Source organism: Carassius gibelio, chromosome A11 (genome assembly GCF_023724105.1).
Source record: "Carassius gibelio isolate Cgi1373 ecotype wild population from Czech Republic chromosome A11, carGib1.2-hapl.c, whole genome shotgun sequence".
NCBI classification, from domain to species: Eukaryota; Metazoa; Chordata; class Actinopteri; order Cypriniformes; family Cyprinidae; genus Carassius; species Carassius gibelio.
The window spans coordinates 6,238,278-6,256,749 of NC_068381.1; the positions used below are offsets into that span (position 1 = coordinate 6,238,278).

An 18,472-nucleotide genomic window follows, 5' to 3' on the forward strand; every position below is an offset into this window, starting at 1 on the left:
AGTAAGTTATTTTTCATTTGAGGAATTACCAATGCCAAGCAAAAGGGTAAATATAAGGCAAACAATAAATGTCTCCCATAAATGGATTTAATTTCTTTTGATTGTTTTCAACATTATGCACAGTGTCAAAATAGCTTTAGACAGAAAGTGAATATAATAATGAGTGCCACCACCTCCACCACCACCTCCACCGATATTTTTGAAACACCAGATGTGCAAATTTCAACTTAGTTTCCTCTGAAATCTATTAACATCTACATCATTTATCCCATGGAATAACAAGACCATAAATGACTTGAGCAGTGAGTACATCACAGGTCCTCATTACACAATGTCACTTCTCCTGTGCATTCAAATGAAAGCATTAGTAACAAACAAGTGCATCAATGAAACATAAAAGAAAAGCATAATGTCAAATGTTATATTAATTCAGAGGTATCTCTGATTCTACTGGTCCTTTAGTGATTTGGTGAAGCCCTCAGTAGCAACACATGGTCAGTCATTCAACTTTTATACAATGACACACAGATGGAGATCTTTAACTATATAGAAAACCAGTTTACAAATTGAGCCATGCTTCAGGTATTTTCACAGTGTGTGCACCTACTCAGTCACGTCTCTTAAATTAAAAACCTAATATATAAAGTCAGTTTGGTTAGCTAGGAAATACTTTTAGTCCCACCACACCACACCTTTATGAATGACACCAGGCTGGAAACATAAAAATCTAACTATGATAAAGATTCAGTGTATCTTCTCTTGAAAATAAAGAAATATGAAGGCCACAGCTTAATAAACTATTAATGCAATCAGTAGTATTTCTTAACTTGGCTCATTTAAAACTATAGATGTTAAGCTGAAACAGTGACAGGTCTAGTAAAATGCAAAGGACTAGATGTTTAGTTTCCAGCAGCATACACATTGTGAGCATTTATTCAATTGTTATTGCTCATCTACTGCATAATGTTTTGCTGCCTATTACCGGGTAATGTTTAAAAGCAATTATCTGGAAATATCGTATTTCATACTTTGACAACTTCTCACAGGAATAGTTAAACACCCGTTATTCTGCTTCCAACCTTCCTGCTTACATCTATTACTTCAGTGTGAATAGCCCTCAAAATATCAATCAAACCCTTAATATCTGCCAGCACCCATTTGCATCTTGATTCATTCAAGTAGAGACACAGATGCTGCTCTTTCAGCAGTCTGGGGTTTAGACGTTCACTAGTGTTTCTGGTGTTCAGAACTGCCTGAACTGGCTCAGTATGTCAAGGGACTGAGAATGAACAGACGGTCCTCCTCCTTCCTGATCCACCTCAGGAGTTTGTTGACAGCAGACATTGCCAGGCCCTTTGTTCCCAGAGGACTGAAGCAGAGGTACAGCTCAAAGCCGCTTGTTACCTACAGAAGAGGTGGGGTTTGAGTAAGAAAAGCAGAAAGCATCAGGGTTTAAACAGCCTTAAGGTGCTGCCAATCAGAAACACCCTCTGCCAGTTTTGTTTTGTTTTGTTTTATTTTTAGTATTTGGGTTTGCTGACATGTATTTTGGAAGTATCATTTTGGAGAGACGGCATTTGGTTGGGATGGAGTGGTCTGATTCTGGGGGTTTGAAACTTTTGATGACAACTAAAACTATTATAAACAGTTTTTCAGTATTTGAAAAAAGTAATAGACTTAATTAATAAACTTGAAAATTAGAAATGTTGCCTTTACATCTAACTGACATAAAACAGGCTTAAGTTACTCAAATTGCTAATAGTAGAATGGAAATAAAAGTAAAGCTAAATATATATGTATATGTATTATGTATACTGTATGTGTGTGTGTGTGTATATATATATATATATATATATATATATATATATATATATATATATATATATATATATATATATATATATATATATAAATATATATAAATATATATATATATATATAATCCTGACTCTCCGTAGAAATATCTGCAACTCACTGACAGTAAACATGAATGTTCAAAAAGATTCACAAACAAAAGCATTTCTGTGTGACTAGTATTTATACAGTCCATTTCCTGCTAATCTTTATCGTTTGGAATCATGAATTACACTACTGTTCAAAAAGTTTTTTTTTTTTCACTTTTATTCAGCATGGCTGCATTAAATTACTCATAAATGACATTAAAGACGTTTATATGGTTACAGACCATTTCAAATAAATGTTCTTTTGAACTTTCCTGATCTAAACGTTTTGTTCAGTGGTAGGGCATGACTATATGACACAAAAAAGACTGCTTATACAATACAGCAATCATAACTATCAGATGCAAATGTGATATTAGCTCCTCGAGCATGCATTCATATAACAAAATATCTGAATGGTATCTAATAATGCCAGTGTTTTACACTTTATGGCAGACTCACCAAGGCATAAAGGTTCTCAGTCTCTGTGCAGCGGTAGATGTAGCGCAGGGGGCGTGTGGGGTGATGCAGGCAACTGTGCAGGTACTGGTACAATCCCATCAGCCTCTCGTGCTCCTCTTCTCCCTGGTATGGAGTTGGAAGGTCAGGGCTGATAAGAAAAAACAGGAAGTTACATAAAAGCAATTAACATGAAGCTTCAATGTTCAATTCTTTTCTTTTCGTGATCATCACTAAACTGTCTTACCTTGTATAGAGCCCAGAGCTTTTAGACTTGTACACAAAGTGTCGCAGCTCAGGTATGCCAACCTGTGAAACAGGATAACCTGGCGTGTTCAGTGCTTCCTGCAGGGATTGATATGCACTGCGTCTGCGCAAACGCTCTAGGAACCGCTTCTTACAGTCGGAGAGGTTAAAGAAATCCTCACGATCTGTGGACACCAGGATGAGACACAGATCCGAGGCCGGTTCCAGGTAAGAAATATGTGCGTGGAAAAATCCATCTGGGTTAAACTTGGGCAGACATATGGGTGTCCACCCTTCACCTTCTCGGAAGGAGGACGAAGAGCCGACCAAGTTGAAGAGCAAGTGCAGGTCCATGTGGTGCAGAAACTGGTCCTTTTTGCGCACAAGCGTCACCAGCCTGTTTCCTGCTAGCAGGATGGAGAATACCAGGTTCTTGGCTTTAGCAGCCTGCAAGCTGGAGGAGACCATGTCACGGGCCGAACTGGCCAGAGGCAGGCACATCACGGCGCTCAGTAGCAGGCCTGGATCTCGGTCGAGGAGCCGCAGAAGGTTGTCGGTGAGATGTTCTGATCCGGCCAGTAGGCGGCGCAGGTCGTAGCTCTGCCGATGCTGGAAGACATGGTTCAGCTGCGTGAGGGTGAGCAAGCTAACAATCTGGTAGTAGACGTAGTGAAGCTCTCGTGTCAATTCCCGGTCAGAGCAGTTAGTGCGAGAGACTCCCACCAGGATGATAGGGCTTTTCCGCAGGAATACCACCCTGTAGCCATCTGAACGACATGTTTACACACAAAAAAATTACTTTACTAAACTCTCTATAATGCTGTTGCAGTAGTTTTGTAGGACTAAAACTCATTTCAAATCTAAGAAATGTGATTTATCACTTAATGTTAATAAATAAATGAAATACAAATTTGGTATAAAAATAAAAGATATATGCTATTGTTCAAAAGTTTGGGGCTGATTTTAATTGTTTCTAAAATAAGTCTTATGCTTACCAATCCTGCATTAATCTGATAAACAATAAAGCAAAAATAGTAATATTGTGAAATATTACAAATATAATAACCTCAATCTGATTACATAAAAACTGGTATTTTCTATTTTAATATATTTTAATTTAAATGAAGTAAAAAAAAAAAAACATTTCTTATTATTATCAACGTTTAGTTGTGTCACTTGATAATTTTGTGGAAACCATGATAGATTATTATTTTCAGGATTCTTTGACGAATAGAAATTTCAAATAAACAGCATTTATTTGAAACAGAGATCTTTCATAACATAATAAATTTATTAACTGCAACTTTTAATTAATTTAATGCATCCTTGCAGATTAATTTTTTTTTTTAATCATACTGACCCCAAACTTTTGAACAGTACAGTACATCCATATATTAACACCAGCTATTTTCCATTTGCTTTCCATCTCTTACCTGCATGGATGGAGCGTATGATGTTCTTCTTATCCTCTACAAATGACATGAGTAACATCATGACTCCCATGATGCTGGAGAGTGCTTCCTCTGTTCCGTAGCGTGTATATATGGGTTTCCCCGCCTCACTCAAGACAAACATATGCTTCCTGTGACTCCGCCATGTTTCACTTGTCACATCCTCCTCTTTTGCCTTGTTGCTGTTCCTCACCTCCTCTTTCCCTCCTTCCTCCTGTTCAATCACTAAACCTTGTTCCTGCACCTCCTCCTCACCTCCTTCCAGAGCCTCTTCTTGAGCATTCCCTAGATCGGAGTTGCCAACCTCTGCTGATTTGTCATCAGTGTTGGGCTCACTGTCAGCAGTCAAGTCCTCAAAAGACTGGGCATGAACGAACATGGCACCCTCCTGTACAGCACCTGTCAGGGAGCGACACAGAAGTAATAGCACACCTCTGCTCAATCAGCTACTTGACTTGAGGTATTATTCATGTTAAAAAAAATGTTCATCAAAAAAATGTTTTATATATATATATATATATATATATATATATATATATATATATATATATATATATATATATATTATATTATAATATATAAAAAATATTATACATTTACAATGTATAATAAATAATAAGAAAAATGTTTATTAAAGTATTTTTCTGTGAATTTGAGTGAACTTTAAATAGTTAAATTTAGCAATTTAATGTGTGTATCTTTTTGCGGTCATAAAATGATGTCGATATCGATATTCAAACTTCAAAAGATTATTTTTTATTATTATTATTATTATTAAAAACGCCTAAAATTGATCCCAAAGTGACAGTGTAGACATTTACAATATTACAAAAGATTTCTATTTCATATAAATAATGTTCATTTGAATCTTGAAAAAAAAAAAACATGCAATATAGTTCACCAAAAATTTAAGCAGCACAATTGTTTTCAACATAATTATATGTTAATTATAAGAAATGTCTCTTGAGAGCCAAATCAGCATTTTTGAATGATTTATGATCATGTGACATGGAAAACTGGAGTAAATGCTGTTGAAAGTTCAGCTTTATTATCATAGAAATAAAATACATTTTCAAATATATTCAAATAAAAAGTTATTTTACATAGCATTAGCAATATATTTTGCAATATTACTGTTTCACTGCATTTTTGATCAAATGAATACAGTCTTAGTGAGTATTACAGAATTGTTTCAAAAACATCAAAAACTAACTTACTAAACTAAACTTTTAAATTATAGTCTTTATAATCTGTAATACATTAGCCATGGGTCACCCGGCTCTCTTAATGTTGTTAAAAATCAACCAATATAATCAGAATATCTGAAAAACTCGCAGGGTGAGACTGAACAGTAAATGATACTGAAGAGCGTCTGTAAATGTTTTAACTACATGTGTCAAAAATCGCTCAAAACTCATTTAGGATCACAAATTCCCACAAAGCCTAGAATCCACCGAAATACAATATAGATACACTTCTTAACTTTCTAGTTTCAGGAATCAGACCTCACATACTCCCGGGGCTTCTGGTGAAATCCTCCAGGAGATTTAGTTGAAACTTGCATATCATTATGAAACTGCCCGTGTTGTGACAAACTCCAACTGCTCTAAAGAATCATTTACACCACTAAACTAATTCTGAGATTATAGTCATCTATCACAAACAAACATACAAGTTATTTGATCACTCACAATGGGAAATACAATGGGATATTACACATGAATAAGAAATAAGGTGTGGTTCAGTTATAGAGACCCAACCCTGTAGGCTTAAGAAGCATATAGGTCACTTTAACAACTGTCAAAGCATCATCATAACTTTGGCAACAAGCAAGAGAAAAACTTAAGTAAAAATAAAAATTACAATCCATGACAAAAGCAGAATACATTTGCATCTTATTACACAGCATTATAACCAAGAGTATAAACTGTTAAACTAACCTGGCTCTGTCCCCTCCACCAGCCCGGGGGTCGGACTATATGATCGGTCCTGCCGGAGTCGATCTGATGGCGCCAAGTTGCCATTTTTAACCTCCCAGACTGCACCCTTATTGTGGACATCTGCCGCCATCATGGCATCAGGCACAAGAGAAAATCAGCAGAAGAGAGGACACGGTGTCCTGAACCCCCAGTCAGTGCCAGGAGCGATTCACTGAATGATCCCAGCAGCTCGGAAGGTCTTACAGTAAAATATACAGGGTTTCCATTAGTGCCACGAAGTGAAATGACAGACAGACACATTAAAAGAGGAACAATAAAGGAGTTAATTCCTCAGTTTCTAAAACTTGGTTCTTCTTTTGATGCATTTCATAATATTCTGTTCTAATGGATTTAGAGAGTTGTATGCAATAAAATGCTCCCCCAAAGTATTGGGGGAGCATTTTATTGCATACAACTGTTGGTCAAATATATATTGACCAACAACAGTGAATTAGGTTATATAATTTCATATTTTGTTTGCAAACTTCCAACAAGTATAAAACGCTCTGAACCACTTTTAATTAAAAATCCTAACATTTCCCTGCAATAATAACATTGTAACACACAAACATCAGAAGTATTTCAACTATTGTAGCTTAGTATAATAATGATGATGATGATGCTGATGCAAGCGAATTTTAAATACAATCTCAATGCAACATCTCTGTTTAAAACTGCCGAACACACTTGTATGTTAATGCCAATCTAAAGATATTCTTGCAAATGAACGCATATGGAAGATTTGTTGATTTTCTTATGTCTATAAAAATCAACTCCGGCTAACGCACTAGCCACGGAGCTAAACCTTTAAAAACTGTTCAACTGTCACTAGAAGACAACTTATTCTGCGCCAGCTTCGACTTAAGAGTTTCGAGTCTAAAACAGATGTTGTTCACAAAGTTTAGACTCATAATAATAATACAAATTACCGTTACTGTACCTTAAACAGTGTTTGTCCAAATCACTGTATGTTGACTTGGATCAAAAGTCAACTCGGACTGTCACAGGCGTCATCACGCATGAGATGTACTCTGGGAAATGTAGTTTTTGATTCAAGAACGTAAAGTTTTTAAAGTATCGCTACTGTACTAATAAAGAAATGTCCGCGTTTTATGTCAAATCAAATTAAACCTTTAAATCTTATACATCTCGCTAAGCCTTAACCAAAAGGTTTTGCTTTTTTTCAGGCAGCACGGAGTCGTATGTTGATGACGCGATCAAAAAGGAGGAGTTATTACGTTTGAACTAAGCGCGCCGCCCGCTTCTCTGTTTCCAGGAGCTCAAAACTAAAACAAAAACAAGTTATATAAACATAATTATGGAGTTTAATTGAACAAATCCGTGTGAATAAGAGCTCTCGGTCGTCTCAGCGTCATCTGGGTGAGTAAACACAGCACAATATGTAATTAACCGGTAGTGCAAGGTACCACAACACATCATTAATGAACAAAACACAAACCGTGTCATCAACATAATGATTTTGACCTTGTTGTGTCTAATCTTTTAGATCAACAATGCCCATTCGAGCATATTGCACCATCTGCTCAGATTTCTTTGATAATTGCAAAGATGTCGCTGCAATTCACTGTGGCCACACTTTTCATTATGTATGGTAAGTCTGTCTCCTTTTTATTCTTCTGTATGTTGGTTTTTGTTGATTTTATAATATTATATGCATTTTTATTATATTACACAATTGTTATACCATCAACTTACATGTTAACCCAGGACCTCATTGCTAAAAAAAAAAAAAATCTAATTCTATAAAAAGTGTCTATAAAACTATTATTTTGATTGAAACCCTTAAAAATTAAAAGGGGTGGGAACCTGACCACTAGTTATTGTATGTAAATATTCAAATATTAAAAAAATGTTTATGTTTGAATGTTAAACAATAAATGTTTCTCAATGACTTTTAAAGAAACTTTCTGTTTCTTTTTAACAAAGTCTTCTCCAGTGGTTTCAGTCGGCCCCAAACAAAACCTGTCCACAATGCAGGAAACAGGTAAACCATTGACTTAACCTGAGATCTAACTTATTCTGATTAATTAAATTAAATTAATTGAAGGTCTGGACTGCAATGAAGCCCTCACTCTTTGTGTTTCAGGTCAGTACGCGGCACATTATCAACAAGCTGTTCTTTGACATAGCACCAGAGGATGATGGGGCGCCAGCTGATCCTGAAAGTTTACAGGTGATAAAGCATGCTGTTGAATTTATTCAATTCTCAGTGTTTGTTAACACCGTTAACAATTATTGACAGATTTGCTTGTTTTATTGTTCCAATTTCAGAATGAGCTTGATCGCATGAAAGCAGTGTTGTCTGAAAAAGGTAAGACTGAAATAATCAACTCAAGTTTTTGATTGATCCTTAAAATGTCTATCATATTATATTATGTGTTTGCATTCCAGAGAAAGAATGGAGGGACAGGCAGAAATCAGTGGACACTCTAAAAGACACAATCGAGAGGCAGAAGAGGGACCTGGAAAGACTCCGGAAGGAAATCGGAGACAAAGAGATGCTGTGTTCTGTCCTCCGGGTACATTTATTTTAGTGGTAAACTGTTGTGTCTGTTAGTGCAGTGTGCTTTCTGCATTTTATTTTAATGCTGGAATTGACTTTGTTGTTTGTGAAATGCTCAGAAACAGATGAATTTCTTGGAGAGTCAGAAAATTGAAGGCCAGGCAGCCAAAGAGGAAGCCAAGCGACTCCGGGTCAAAATGAAAACCTATGAAAGGTACTAATTCATTTGTCTAAGATAGGTTTTTGTTGTTAAATGTATTTGAGAGAGATAGACAGTGAGGAAATAAGTGGAAAATTTGTAAAAAAAAAAAAACAAAGAAACCTTTCAATAATTCAGTATTGTTTTTAATGAAAACTTTTTTTTCATCAGTAGTAATTCTCTTTGAAAAATCTTTTTTAGATTTTTAGTATTGATCACTTTAAAAATGTCTGATTAGTTGTAAGGTTAAAAATATAATACTTAGTGGACTTTATTGTTTTTTCACATGCTCTCTTGTGCATGTTTCTGTCCTTTAGCTTAGATGTGGTCCTACAAGGTCAGAGGTCAGAGGTGGAGGCCATGATCACTGATATGGGTGTTGGTCAGTCTGCTGTTGAACAGCTGTCCATATACTGCATCTCACTTAAAAAGTAAGTTTTACTTTCCTGTAAACACACACACTCTCACTGCTACATATGTAGTGTAGTTGTATAGTTTAAAACTTAAAATCTCAACAGTTTTACTTCCCCAAACTTCTAGAATGTCAGTACACCAGCTGTGTATCCTCATATGCCTTGAGTGAGTGTTATGTAGTGTTATATATTTTTTATCCTCAGGGAGTACGACAATCTGAAAGGAAGCCTCAAATCATCAAATGAGATGTGTGAGAAACTAAAAAGGGAACTGTTCTCTTCTAACAACAAGGTTCATTTCTTGTCTCTGAGATTGTCTAGCAAAAACATCATTATTTAGAAATGCATAATTGTTATTTAACTTTAAGTTTTTTCAGCATTAATTAATTTTTGTATGTTCATTTTTGTTTTATTGCAGTTGCAAAAAGCCACTGCAGAGACAAATGGAACAAAGGAGGACATGAAAGCACTTCAGAACGACCTTTCCAACGCAGACAAAGAGATCACCGTTAGAAATTCTACTTTATTACACTTTATCTATTTGCAATTTGTTGATTTAAATTACAATATATATCTTTAAAGGCCATTAATCCTATCTAAATTCTGAAAGTTTTTAAAGAGGGGTTTGTTCATACAACATTTGCCTAGATTATATAAACATTTTCTATCTAATTTTATTCCTAAAAACATGTTGCAGTTTTTCTGGTGACATTTCAGTTTGGAGTGATTAAATAAGTTTTTTGCAGAAGGGAATTTGGATCTTTAACTGTAGCATGTTAACAAAATTAAACAAAGAAAGTTAACCTGGCATTCCAGTGTTTAGATTTCTGCTCTGGAAAAGTATGCAAATTAGTTAATTGCATATTTAAACATAACATTTCAGATCTTGTAATGTAAAATTGTATGTCTTAAAGTATTGTGATATTTAACTGGGGAAGTGTGGTGAAAAAAAAAAAGTATGCTATTGATCTATAGTGTCTTGCTTTACGGTAGGAATTTGCATAATTAGAATTCCACAACAGAATGGAAGGAAAAGATGAACTGAGAACCTCCATAAAAAATCTTACTATTCTGAAAAAAAGCAAAATACTTTTACAAGATGCCCTTCAAATCAGCCACAAGGGGGTGTAATTTTTTCAAACTGACTCTGCTGTGCTTCTAAACTGTTGTTCTGACATCTCATGTTTCACAGAGCTTGAAGAAGAAGGTGGAAATTCTGCAGCGGACATTAAGCACTCCGACCCGCACCAATGAGGCCATCAGCAGACTGGTCTTCGAAAGGTCAGAATTTGTATTTTGAGCTATTTGGTAGATCTGCTGAAAGAGACATTGTTGATTTTTGTATTTGCAGCCCTGCTCCTCTGGAGCTGAAGCCTCCTGGTCGTGGTCTGATGACTGACTCTCAGGAAATTGACCTCAACCTGACCTTCGACATTAACACACCCGAACAGGTGGAGAGGAAACCCGTTCAGGTGCCATCTAAGAAGATGCGTCTGGAAACTTCGGTGTGAGTTTTTACTCCGCACAGTACGTTTTTCTTTTCAGCTGTTCATATGATTATTACTGATGTCCATTTGATTTCATTTTTTCCACAGATCATCATCCAAAAACATGGAAAATGCACTCGGACGTACTGTATGTGTTCAAGCATCATGTCTTCATGTTGAAGAGTATGACACTGGATTAGATGGAGGGTGTAATGTTTTGTGTGTGTGTGGTTTTGCTCCCAGAAGTCTCGTGTTAAAGAAGATGATGTCATGATGGGGCCCATGTTAAGGAACTCACTGCTTTTCAGAAAGAACACGTTAGGGAGCATGCTGGACCCATGCAAATTTGGCACTGTAAGAGACTTCTAAATGTTTTTGGAACTTATCCATCTCATTCTTCAATACAGTAGTAAGCCATTTTCTTCCTGTTCATTAGCCGCCATAGAGAAATAACAAGAAGAATAACATGTTTATGTGTAGTCTGCACTACAAACCAGTGTGTTCATAATTAAGACAATACATTGAAGTAATATGGTGAGACGCACCAATTTGCATTATCAAGTTACAAAACGAGCCATTTGGTACAGCTAAAAATGGCTGGAAGTGGATGACACCGGAAGCCAGAACTCATAAAAATGTAGAAATAAGACTGCTCTTCAAAAAATTAAGGGGGATTCTCAAAACTCTTTTTGGTTTTCATGCACAGATATATTATCATTCAAAAATTTGGGGGCGGTAACATTTTCCATGTTTCTGAAAGAAGTCTCTCACAAAGGCTGCAATATACTTGTCATTATAAATAATAAATGTCTTTACTGTAACTTTGGTCAGTTTATTGCATCCTTGCTGAATAGAAGTATTGACTTCTTTCAATAACAACAAAAAAATCGTACAAAACCCGAACTTTTGAACATGTTGTGCAGTTTGCTTTAATGCATCTTTTTTGTTCCAGGTAAGATCTGGCTATGATGGACTTGGAGGAAGAGCCAAATTTATCCAACCTGTATCCTTATCCAATGAAATACTTGAGTTGCAATCATCAAGCATGTAAATAATTATATGAAGTTGTTGTTGTTGTTGTTTTTTCATAATGTTTCCTTAACTTTAGTACGTGCCTCAGTCTCCTTTATCTGAGATTCGACCCCTCGCCATGAAGTCCAAGAGGAAGAAGGTGTCCAGGCCCATTACAAGCAAGCCCACCTCCAGCCTGACCACTCTGGATGCTTTCTTGGAATAAAACGTCTCCCTTTTCAGGCCTGAAAGAGACATTTTTCCCATGATGCTAGTCAGAAATACAATAAAGGAAGCCCTTATTTACAACAATGTTAATAAGGAAAGTGGTCCTAGTGGTCTGTTGCTAAGAACAGTTTCTTGTGTGACTGACCAGTTTAGGGGTGTTTGCATCCGCAGGGAGCTGGTGGTCCACAGATAACACTTCATGACACATACATGTATGGAAATTTGAAATTAATTTTAGTGCTAGATTGTGTTTGTGGAAATATCAGTGGCCACTCTAAGCTGATCTAAATGTTTATCTATGTGTGCTTTTAGACTCTTCCTTGTACAGACTAAATCATCTCATGAGATAGAATAGAGTTTTATTTATTTGACTGTTCAACGGGGCTGCATTACTGCCATTTTAAGTGTTTTTAAGTCAGAATTTATGTCCAGTTTCTGTATTTATATCGGTCTGTTTTGTCTTTTCCTTTCTAAATATTTTAATAGAAATCTTTGTCTTCTCAGATTTCTTTTTTTTTTCTTCTTGTGTTTGTACAGAACATAATTTGAAACAATAAACTATAGCTTTTTGTATTTTTTATTTTTTTTTACATCTCCATTCATTATCCCTGTCAGGATTCTTGGATTTCATAAAACGTGCCTTGTAATATATCAAACTCCAAAATATTGTATAAGCCAGACAAAAACTTCACTTGATTATCAGCTTTATGATAACTTGTGTAGTGTTATGTAGATAAATATATAGTGTCAGAATACATAATAAGTAGAGTAGTTATTCTGTACAGGCAGTAGGGGGTGCTAAAGGTTTGTGTAGGTCAGGGCATTCAAGAAAGTTCTGCCATTCAACAATCATTAAAAAAAAAATCCTCGAAAACTGCATCAATATTTTCACAAAATACTATGCAGCAAAGTAAATATGAAATCTTTCTTGAGCAGCAAATTAGAATGATTTCGGAAGTATCATGTGACACTAAAGCAGTAGCTGCTGAAAATTCAGCTTTGACATAGGAATAGCATTTTTAAATATATTAAAATAGAAAACACTTACTTAAATTGTAATGATAATTAAGAGTTTGAACATATAAATGCAGCCTTAGGAAGCATAAGGACTTCTTTCTGCTACTGAAAAAACAATTCCATTACTGCATTTAATATATATATATATATATATATATATATATATATATATATATATATATATATATATATATATGCGCTGCTGTCAATCAAAAACCACAAACAACCTTATCCTATGCCGGCTGTCCATTTCGCACATCTTTCCATGAAAAAACTATGAATTATTTCAATCCTGATCATAATTACAAAACACTATTAGAACTCCTTAAGCAGCATAACACTGAAGTGCAGACAACCACAAAACCCATCTGAGACAGCTTCTATAAAGCCAGAGCTTACAGATCACAGTAAAGATCTTGTGATGTCCTGTGGAGAATCGTATCATCATTTCTCTCTCTTCAACTGCATCACACGCCTGTAAGCCTCTTGTGCATCCAGCTCTCTCGATTCCAATTTTGTCCGATATTTTTTCTGTGGAAGGTGTGTGGACTGCCTGCTGAATGCTGTTCATACTCTGGAAGGCTTCCATCAGGCCGAAGATCATGGGATTTATTCAGCGAGCACAAAGGGAATCTGTTTTTGATGGGATGATTACTGATCTTGAAAGCCTCTCATGGAGCATGTAATTGCGTCGCAGAGGTTATTATTTCACCAAAATCTCCCGGTGCTTCCCGAGTACCCGATTCTCTTTGAGGTACACGAATGGAGGACAGGGCAATGTCAATTTTCACCTAGTGTCTACAAATCTCAGTCACAAATCCCATCACAAAATCATCACAAACATATATACATATATTTTTTGGGGGGTGAACTATACCTTTTAAACCTGTTCACTGAATGGTTCTTTGGAGAACAAAAAAACGGTTCTTGTGTGGCATCGCTGTGAAACCCTGCTATAGGAACCTTTATTTTTAAGAGTGATATATCTCTCTTAAGTAGACATAAAGTCTACTGGGAATCTGGAATGACTTGGTTTTAGACTTTCCTTGTCTAAAGCACAGGATACACTCATATATTTGTAGATGTGAATTTCTTTGGCTCCCTGTATCCCCACAAAACTTCCCTTCTCGGATTTCTCTGAATGTTTCTCGGAGTGTGTTCTTGTCAGATCAGTGCACTAGCTTTATAAGAACCATCTGGGCCGACTCGTGATCCGTAATTGTTTTCATTAGGTTAATAAGGCAATGGAAGATAAGATACGAAGTCTTTTATGGGCCATGAGGCTCATGGGAAAGCAGAACTGGCAGGAAGTCCAGCTGACCTCTCACTCTCTTCCTAGTGTCTCGAACTTCCTGCAAGACTTGGAACAAGATTTCAGAAGAAATTAGTGTGGCTTTTCTCATGTTCCCTAAACAGATAATATTTACTGCCACATTTAGCTTTGAGTTAAGTTGCTCTGGCCATGGCCACTTCCTGTTCAGGGCAGCAGCTGTGGCGGCAGTATAAACATCTGCAGCTGATTTGGTCGTTCTGCTCCTCTGGGCTGTTTTAAAGCAGATCCTGGAGTGTTTACACAGAGCCTTTGGGGGAACGGGCAGCCAGACAAGCATGTGAACCACAGCGAGTTGGCAGAGCTAAAGCAGGAGAGGGTCTCTGGAGGGTCTCCATTTCCTCTATTTTATGACTATACAGATCTGGAAACGAGTCATAGATCACATAGATTTGTGTTGAGATCTTCATATAAATGCTTTATCAGCCCTAAACTCAAGCGGGGAAACTTGACAAGTGCTATAAGCAAATGTGAAGAGCTCATATACAGAATTCCCCAACTTAAATAACAGGGTTTCCTATCCCCAGCTAAAATTGCATCATTTTCAACTATATGACACTTAATATGTGTGGGTAGGCATGTGCACATCTACATTCCTCTTTCCTGTCCTGAGGAAAGAAGTTAAGAAATTTCATAAGAATGTTCATAAATGCAATTCTTGAAAAATTCTTAAGAAGTTCTCAACTATTGTGTTCAGAACATCTTATTTTGAGTTGAAAATGACAGTCTGATGTTGCTGATGTTGCAAAGACTTGCTGATCAGCTCACTGAAAAACATGATGGCCGTACTCTTGCCTGCAGATTGCCGTAATATTAAGAATAAACTTGTACACTATATTGACTGTTTTCATACACAATACACACACAAAACATCAATATTCCAGTGTCTGTATAAAAAATAAAAAATAAACTTGTCATTCTTATAAAGAGATAAAACCTCAGTAGGGGGGTGACTGGAAGAAATGAACAAAACAGAAAAAAGAAAGAAAATCAGTGTGTGAAGATCAGACTGCTGCTTTTAATGAATGTTTAACACGTCAGTCAGAAGCTGACATCCTGTGTCAAAGTTTATTTTTATCATGGGAAGAGAGAATATCTCTATTAAGAATGATAAGCTATAAACAGGAAAGACTCCCATTGAGCCACTGTGTTTTCTCAAATGAAGTGACCCGGTCGGACATCAACTTGTTGTATTTCATTTAATTAACAGAGATCTTTCAGGTTTGGTGACTGTCCTTTTTGTATTCTGTTTTTATATTTTCTTTTCATAACTGATAAATCGGAGAGATATAAAACGATACAACTTTATTATTCGCAGATGTGAGATTTTGTTTTAGGGGCACAAAATGAATCATGAAGACACTAAAATGTAGAGGGAAAGAAAATAGGAAACAATAAGGTGCATAAATCAGATATCCTAAGAAATATGCCATGTAATGTGAAATTAAATCTGTAATGTGACAAAAATATCAACCACAACCAGGATAAAATATACTATGTAATGTACTGTTTTATGTCAATTAAATATATTGTCAATAATATGCAAAATACAATATTAAAATAAATAAAAAAGCTGAATGAAATACTGCATCGTGATTTAGAATGAGATGGTCCACAATAGTAATATATTCAAGTTATGTCACCTTTATTTATATAGCGCTTTAAACAAAATACATTGCGTCAAAGCACTGAACAACATTCATTTGGAAAACAGTGTCTCAATAATGCAAAATGATAGTTAAGGCAGTTCATCATTGAATTCAGTGATGTCATCTCTGTTCAGTTTAAATAGTGTCTGTGCATTTATTTGCAATCAAGTCAACGATATCGCTGTAGATGAAGTGACCCCAACTAAGCAAGCCAGAGGCGACGGCAGCAAGGAACCGAAACTCCATCGGTGACAGAATGGAGAAAAAAACCTTGGGAGAAACCAGCCTCAGTTGGGGGGCCAGTTCTCCTCTGACCAGACGAAACCCGTAGTTCAATTTATGATAATATAAAGATTAGATTGTAACAGTTGTGTTCTTCTACTTTGATTGTCAAGGACTTTTTATTTTTTTCTTTAGTTTGTTTCTCTTGCCCTAGTTTTCCCGTCAGCCGACAGTTACCATGGACACTCGTTTACTCAGCACACCTGTTCACCCTTTGGTTTTTTCATCACTGTGTATTTATATAAAAAAGTGATGTGACATGTTGCCAAATATGTTGTACCATACAATGAATTAGTTTTCTGCATTCCATCCAAGTCCGCGCACACACACACACACACACACCACACACTGCAGTGGATTCTGGGGGTTCGGTGCCTTGCTCAAGGGTCTCACCTCAGTCGTGGTATTGAGGGTGGAAGAGATCACAGGACATTCACTCCTCCATCCTCCTTTAATCCCTGCCAGTAGTGGGACTCAAACTCGCAACCTTTGGGTTACAAGTCTGAGTCTCTAAACATTATTACCAGTATTGTTTGTGCACTGCACTCTGTTTTGTGCGTTTGGATCACCCATATTTTCTTTGCTGTTGGAACTGAATTAAATAAATAACCTTTTTGTTATCTCCTTCACCTGCCTGAATCATGACAGTCTTATAGAGATCTATATTTATGTCAAGCTATGAGTACTTTCAAATGATCACATAAAGTACCATCTTTTATTGTGTTGTTTTATTAGCTTCTCCCCTTAAGTCTCAAGACAGGATGAGTAAATGTCACAGTCAGGTCCAGGAACAGGAACAGCTGCTCCTGTATGATTCCAGAGGATCAGCTAAGCTGCTCTCAGATCAGTGTATTGAATATTAAATGTCAGAGGTCAGCTGGGCTGACTGTGACTCATCTACTGCTGATGTCATGGTTTTGTCTAGAAGCCCGGTGACAGTTTTTTTTTTAATTCTTTGACCTTTACCTGAGACAGAGCTGATGTTTATTTAACTCATCTCAGACTTTTTAAAAAGGTCATAAAGAATACAATGATAAGACCAAACAAAGTCAGACGGAGCTAACAGAGTCCAAAAAGACTGATCAATGATTAGATATGATTCTTATATTTTATTATACTTTATAAAGCATAATGATGAGATCTATTTTGATTATTTATTTGAATATGATTCATGCATTAGAATTAATTACATTTCTTTCATGAAATTGCTAGTCATAAATGGAATGAAGGAAAATGAATCAAAACAGGTTAGTCAGTCAGTAAAGCAGTTTACAAGAAAACAAGTTGACCCTCCCTACCAAGGCAACATATCGACGGTTACTCCAGTCTCCAGCTGATCATACTGGCCTCTCCACCTCTCACCTGACCAGATCCATGTCTGAGCCTGTCTGTTCAGTGACACAACTGCCCGTTTTGCAATTAGGTAAAACACGGAGATAAAGGTTTGCAGGAAATCATGTGACACATACCTATACACAAAACAGGATCAAACCCAGTGTGGCTCACATTTGTATCATACTCAGGTTAAAGCTGAGTAAGGATGCTCTTAAGAGCTTGACAAAGTGTGTGTTCACAATTGCACACTACTATGTCACTCATATTTCTTCAGTATAGTATGTACTACCATTCAAAAGTTTGAGGTTTGAATCTATTCTGCTTAATATTACAAGTATTTTAGTTTATTCCTATATTTACTCCAGTCTTCACATGTTCCTTCAGAAATCATTCTAATATGCTGATTTCCTGCACAAGAATGATTTCTTATTATCATCTATATTGACATTTATGCTGCTTAATATTTTTGTTCAGAACTTAATTGAAATAGAAACATTTCTCACATTATACAGGTCTTTACCACTCCTGATCAATTTATTGTGTTCTTGCTGAATGAAAGTATTGATTTATTTTACAATAAAGTATTACTGTTATTAACTAATATTAATATTGTTAATATAATATGAAATAATATTAATATTATTCATTGTAAGTGTATCTCTTCAATGCAGTATTCAACTTTTAAAATACAATAATTTCTAATTATTTGAATGAACCAAATTTACTGAAATACGAACCAATGTACATATTCTATTTCTATTCTATCTACTTGTTTTTATTTATTTAAAATAATATTGTACAGCTTTTTACCTTTTTATTCTGAGAGTGTATTGTATTTCTGTTCAATCTACTTTTTCTTCTTTTCATTTATTACAAAAAAAAATAAAAAATAAAAAATAAATAAAACAACCTTGCTACGTGT

The 18,472-nt window shown here is 35.8% G+C and overlaps 2 protein-coding genes across 3 annotated transcripts; one reads left to right on the top strand and one right to left on the bottom strand.

Annotated features, from left to right (window-relative positions):
• Positions 1 to 7,237, bottom strand: LOC128022159 (protein SAND). Its single transcript, XM_052609448.1, has 6 exons — positions 7,016 to 7,237; positions 6,037 to 6,274; positions 4,079 to 4,495; positions 2,647 to 3,412; positions 2,403 to 2,550; positions 1 to 1,404 (listed from the first exon to the last, which is right to left on the bottom strand). Exons 2-6 carry the CDS (start codon positions 6,167 to 6,169, stop codon positions 1,264 to 1,266), a joined length of 1,605 nt encoding a protein of 534 aa, XP_052465408.1. The 5' UTR covers positions 6,170 to 6,274; positions 7,016 to 7,237; the 3' UTR covers positions 1 to 1,263.
• Positions 7,238 to 7,293: 56 nt separating this feature from the next.
• LOC128022160 (E3 ubiquitin-protein ligase TRAIP) lies at positions 7,294 to 12,515 on the top strand. 2 transcript variants are annotated; one of them, XM_052609449.1, is made up of 16 exons: positions 7,294 to 7,455; positions 7,583 to 7,687; positions 8,023 to 8,080; positions 8,183 to 8,269; positions 8,368 to 8,407; positions 8,488 to 8,615; positions 8,719 to 8,813; positions 9,116 to 9,229; positions 9,416 to 9,503; positions 9,630 to 9,719; positions 10,404 to 10,492; positions 10,563 to 10,718; positions 10,807 to 10,846; positions 10,942 to 11,052; positions 11,651 to 11,701; positions 11,819 to 12,515. In XM_052609449.1, the coding sequence occupies exons 2-16, from the start codon at positions 7,590 to 7,592 to the stop codon at positions 11,933 to 11,935; spliced, it is 1,362 nt and encodes a 453-aa protein (XP_052465409.1). In that variant the 5' UTR covers positions 7,294 to 7,455; positions 7,583 to 7,589; the 3' UTR covers positions 11,936 to 12,515. The 2 variants fall into 2 exon arrangements, with proteins under 2 accessions (XP_052465409.1, XP_052465410.1); XM_052609450.1 differs by having other exon boundaries at positions 10,945 to 11,052.
• Positions 12,516 to 18,472: the final 5,957 nt, after the last annotated feature.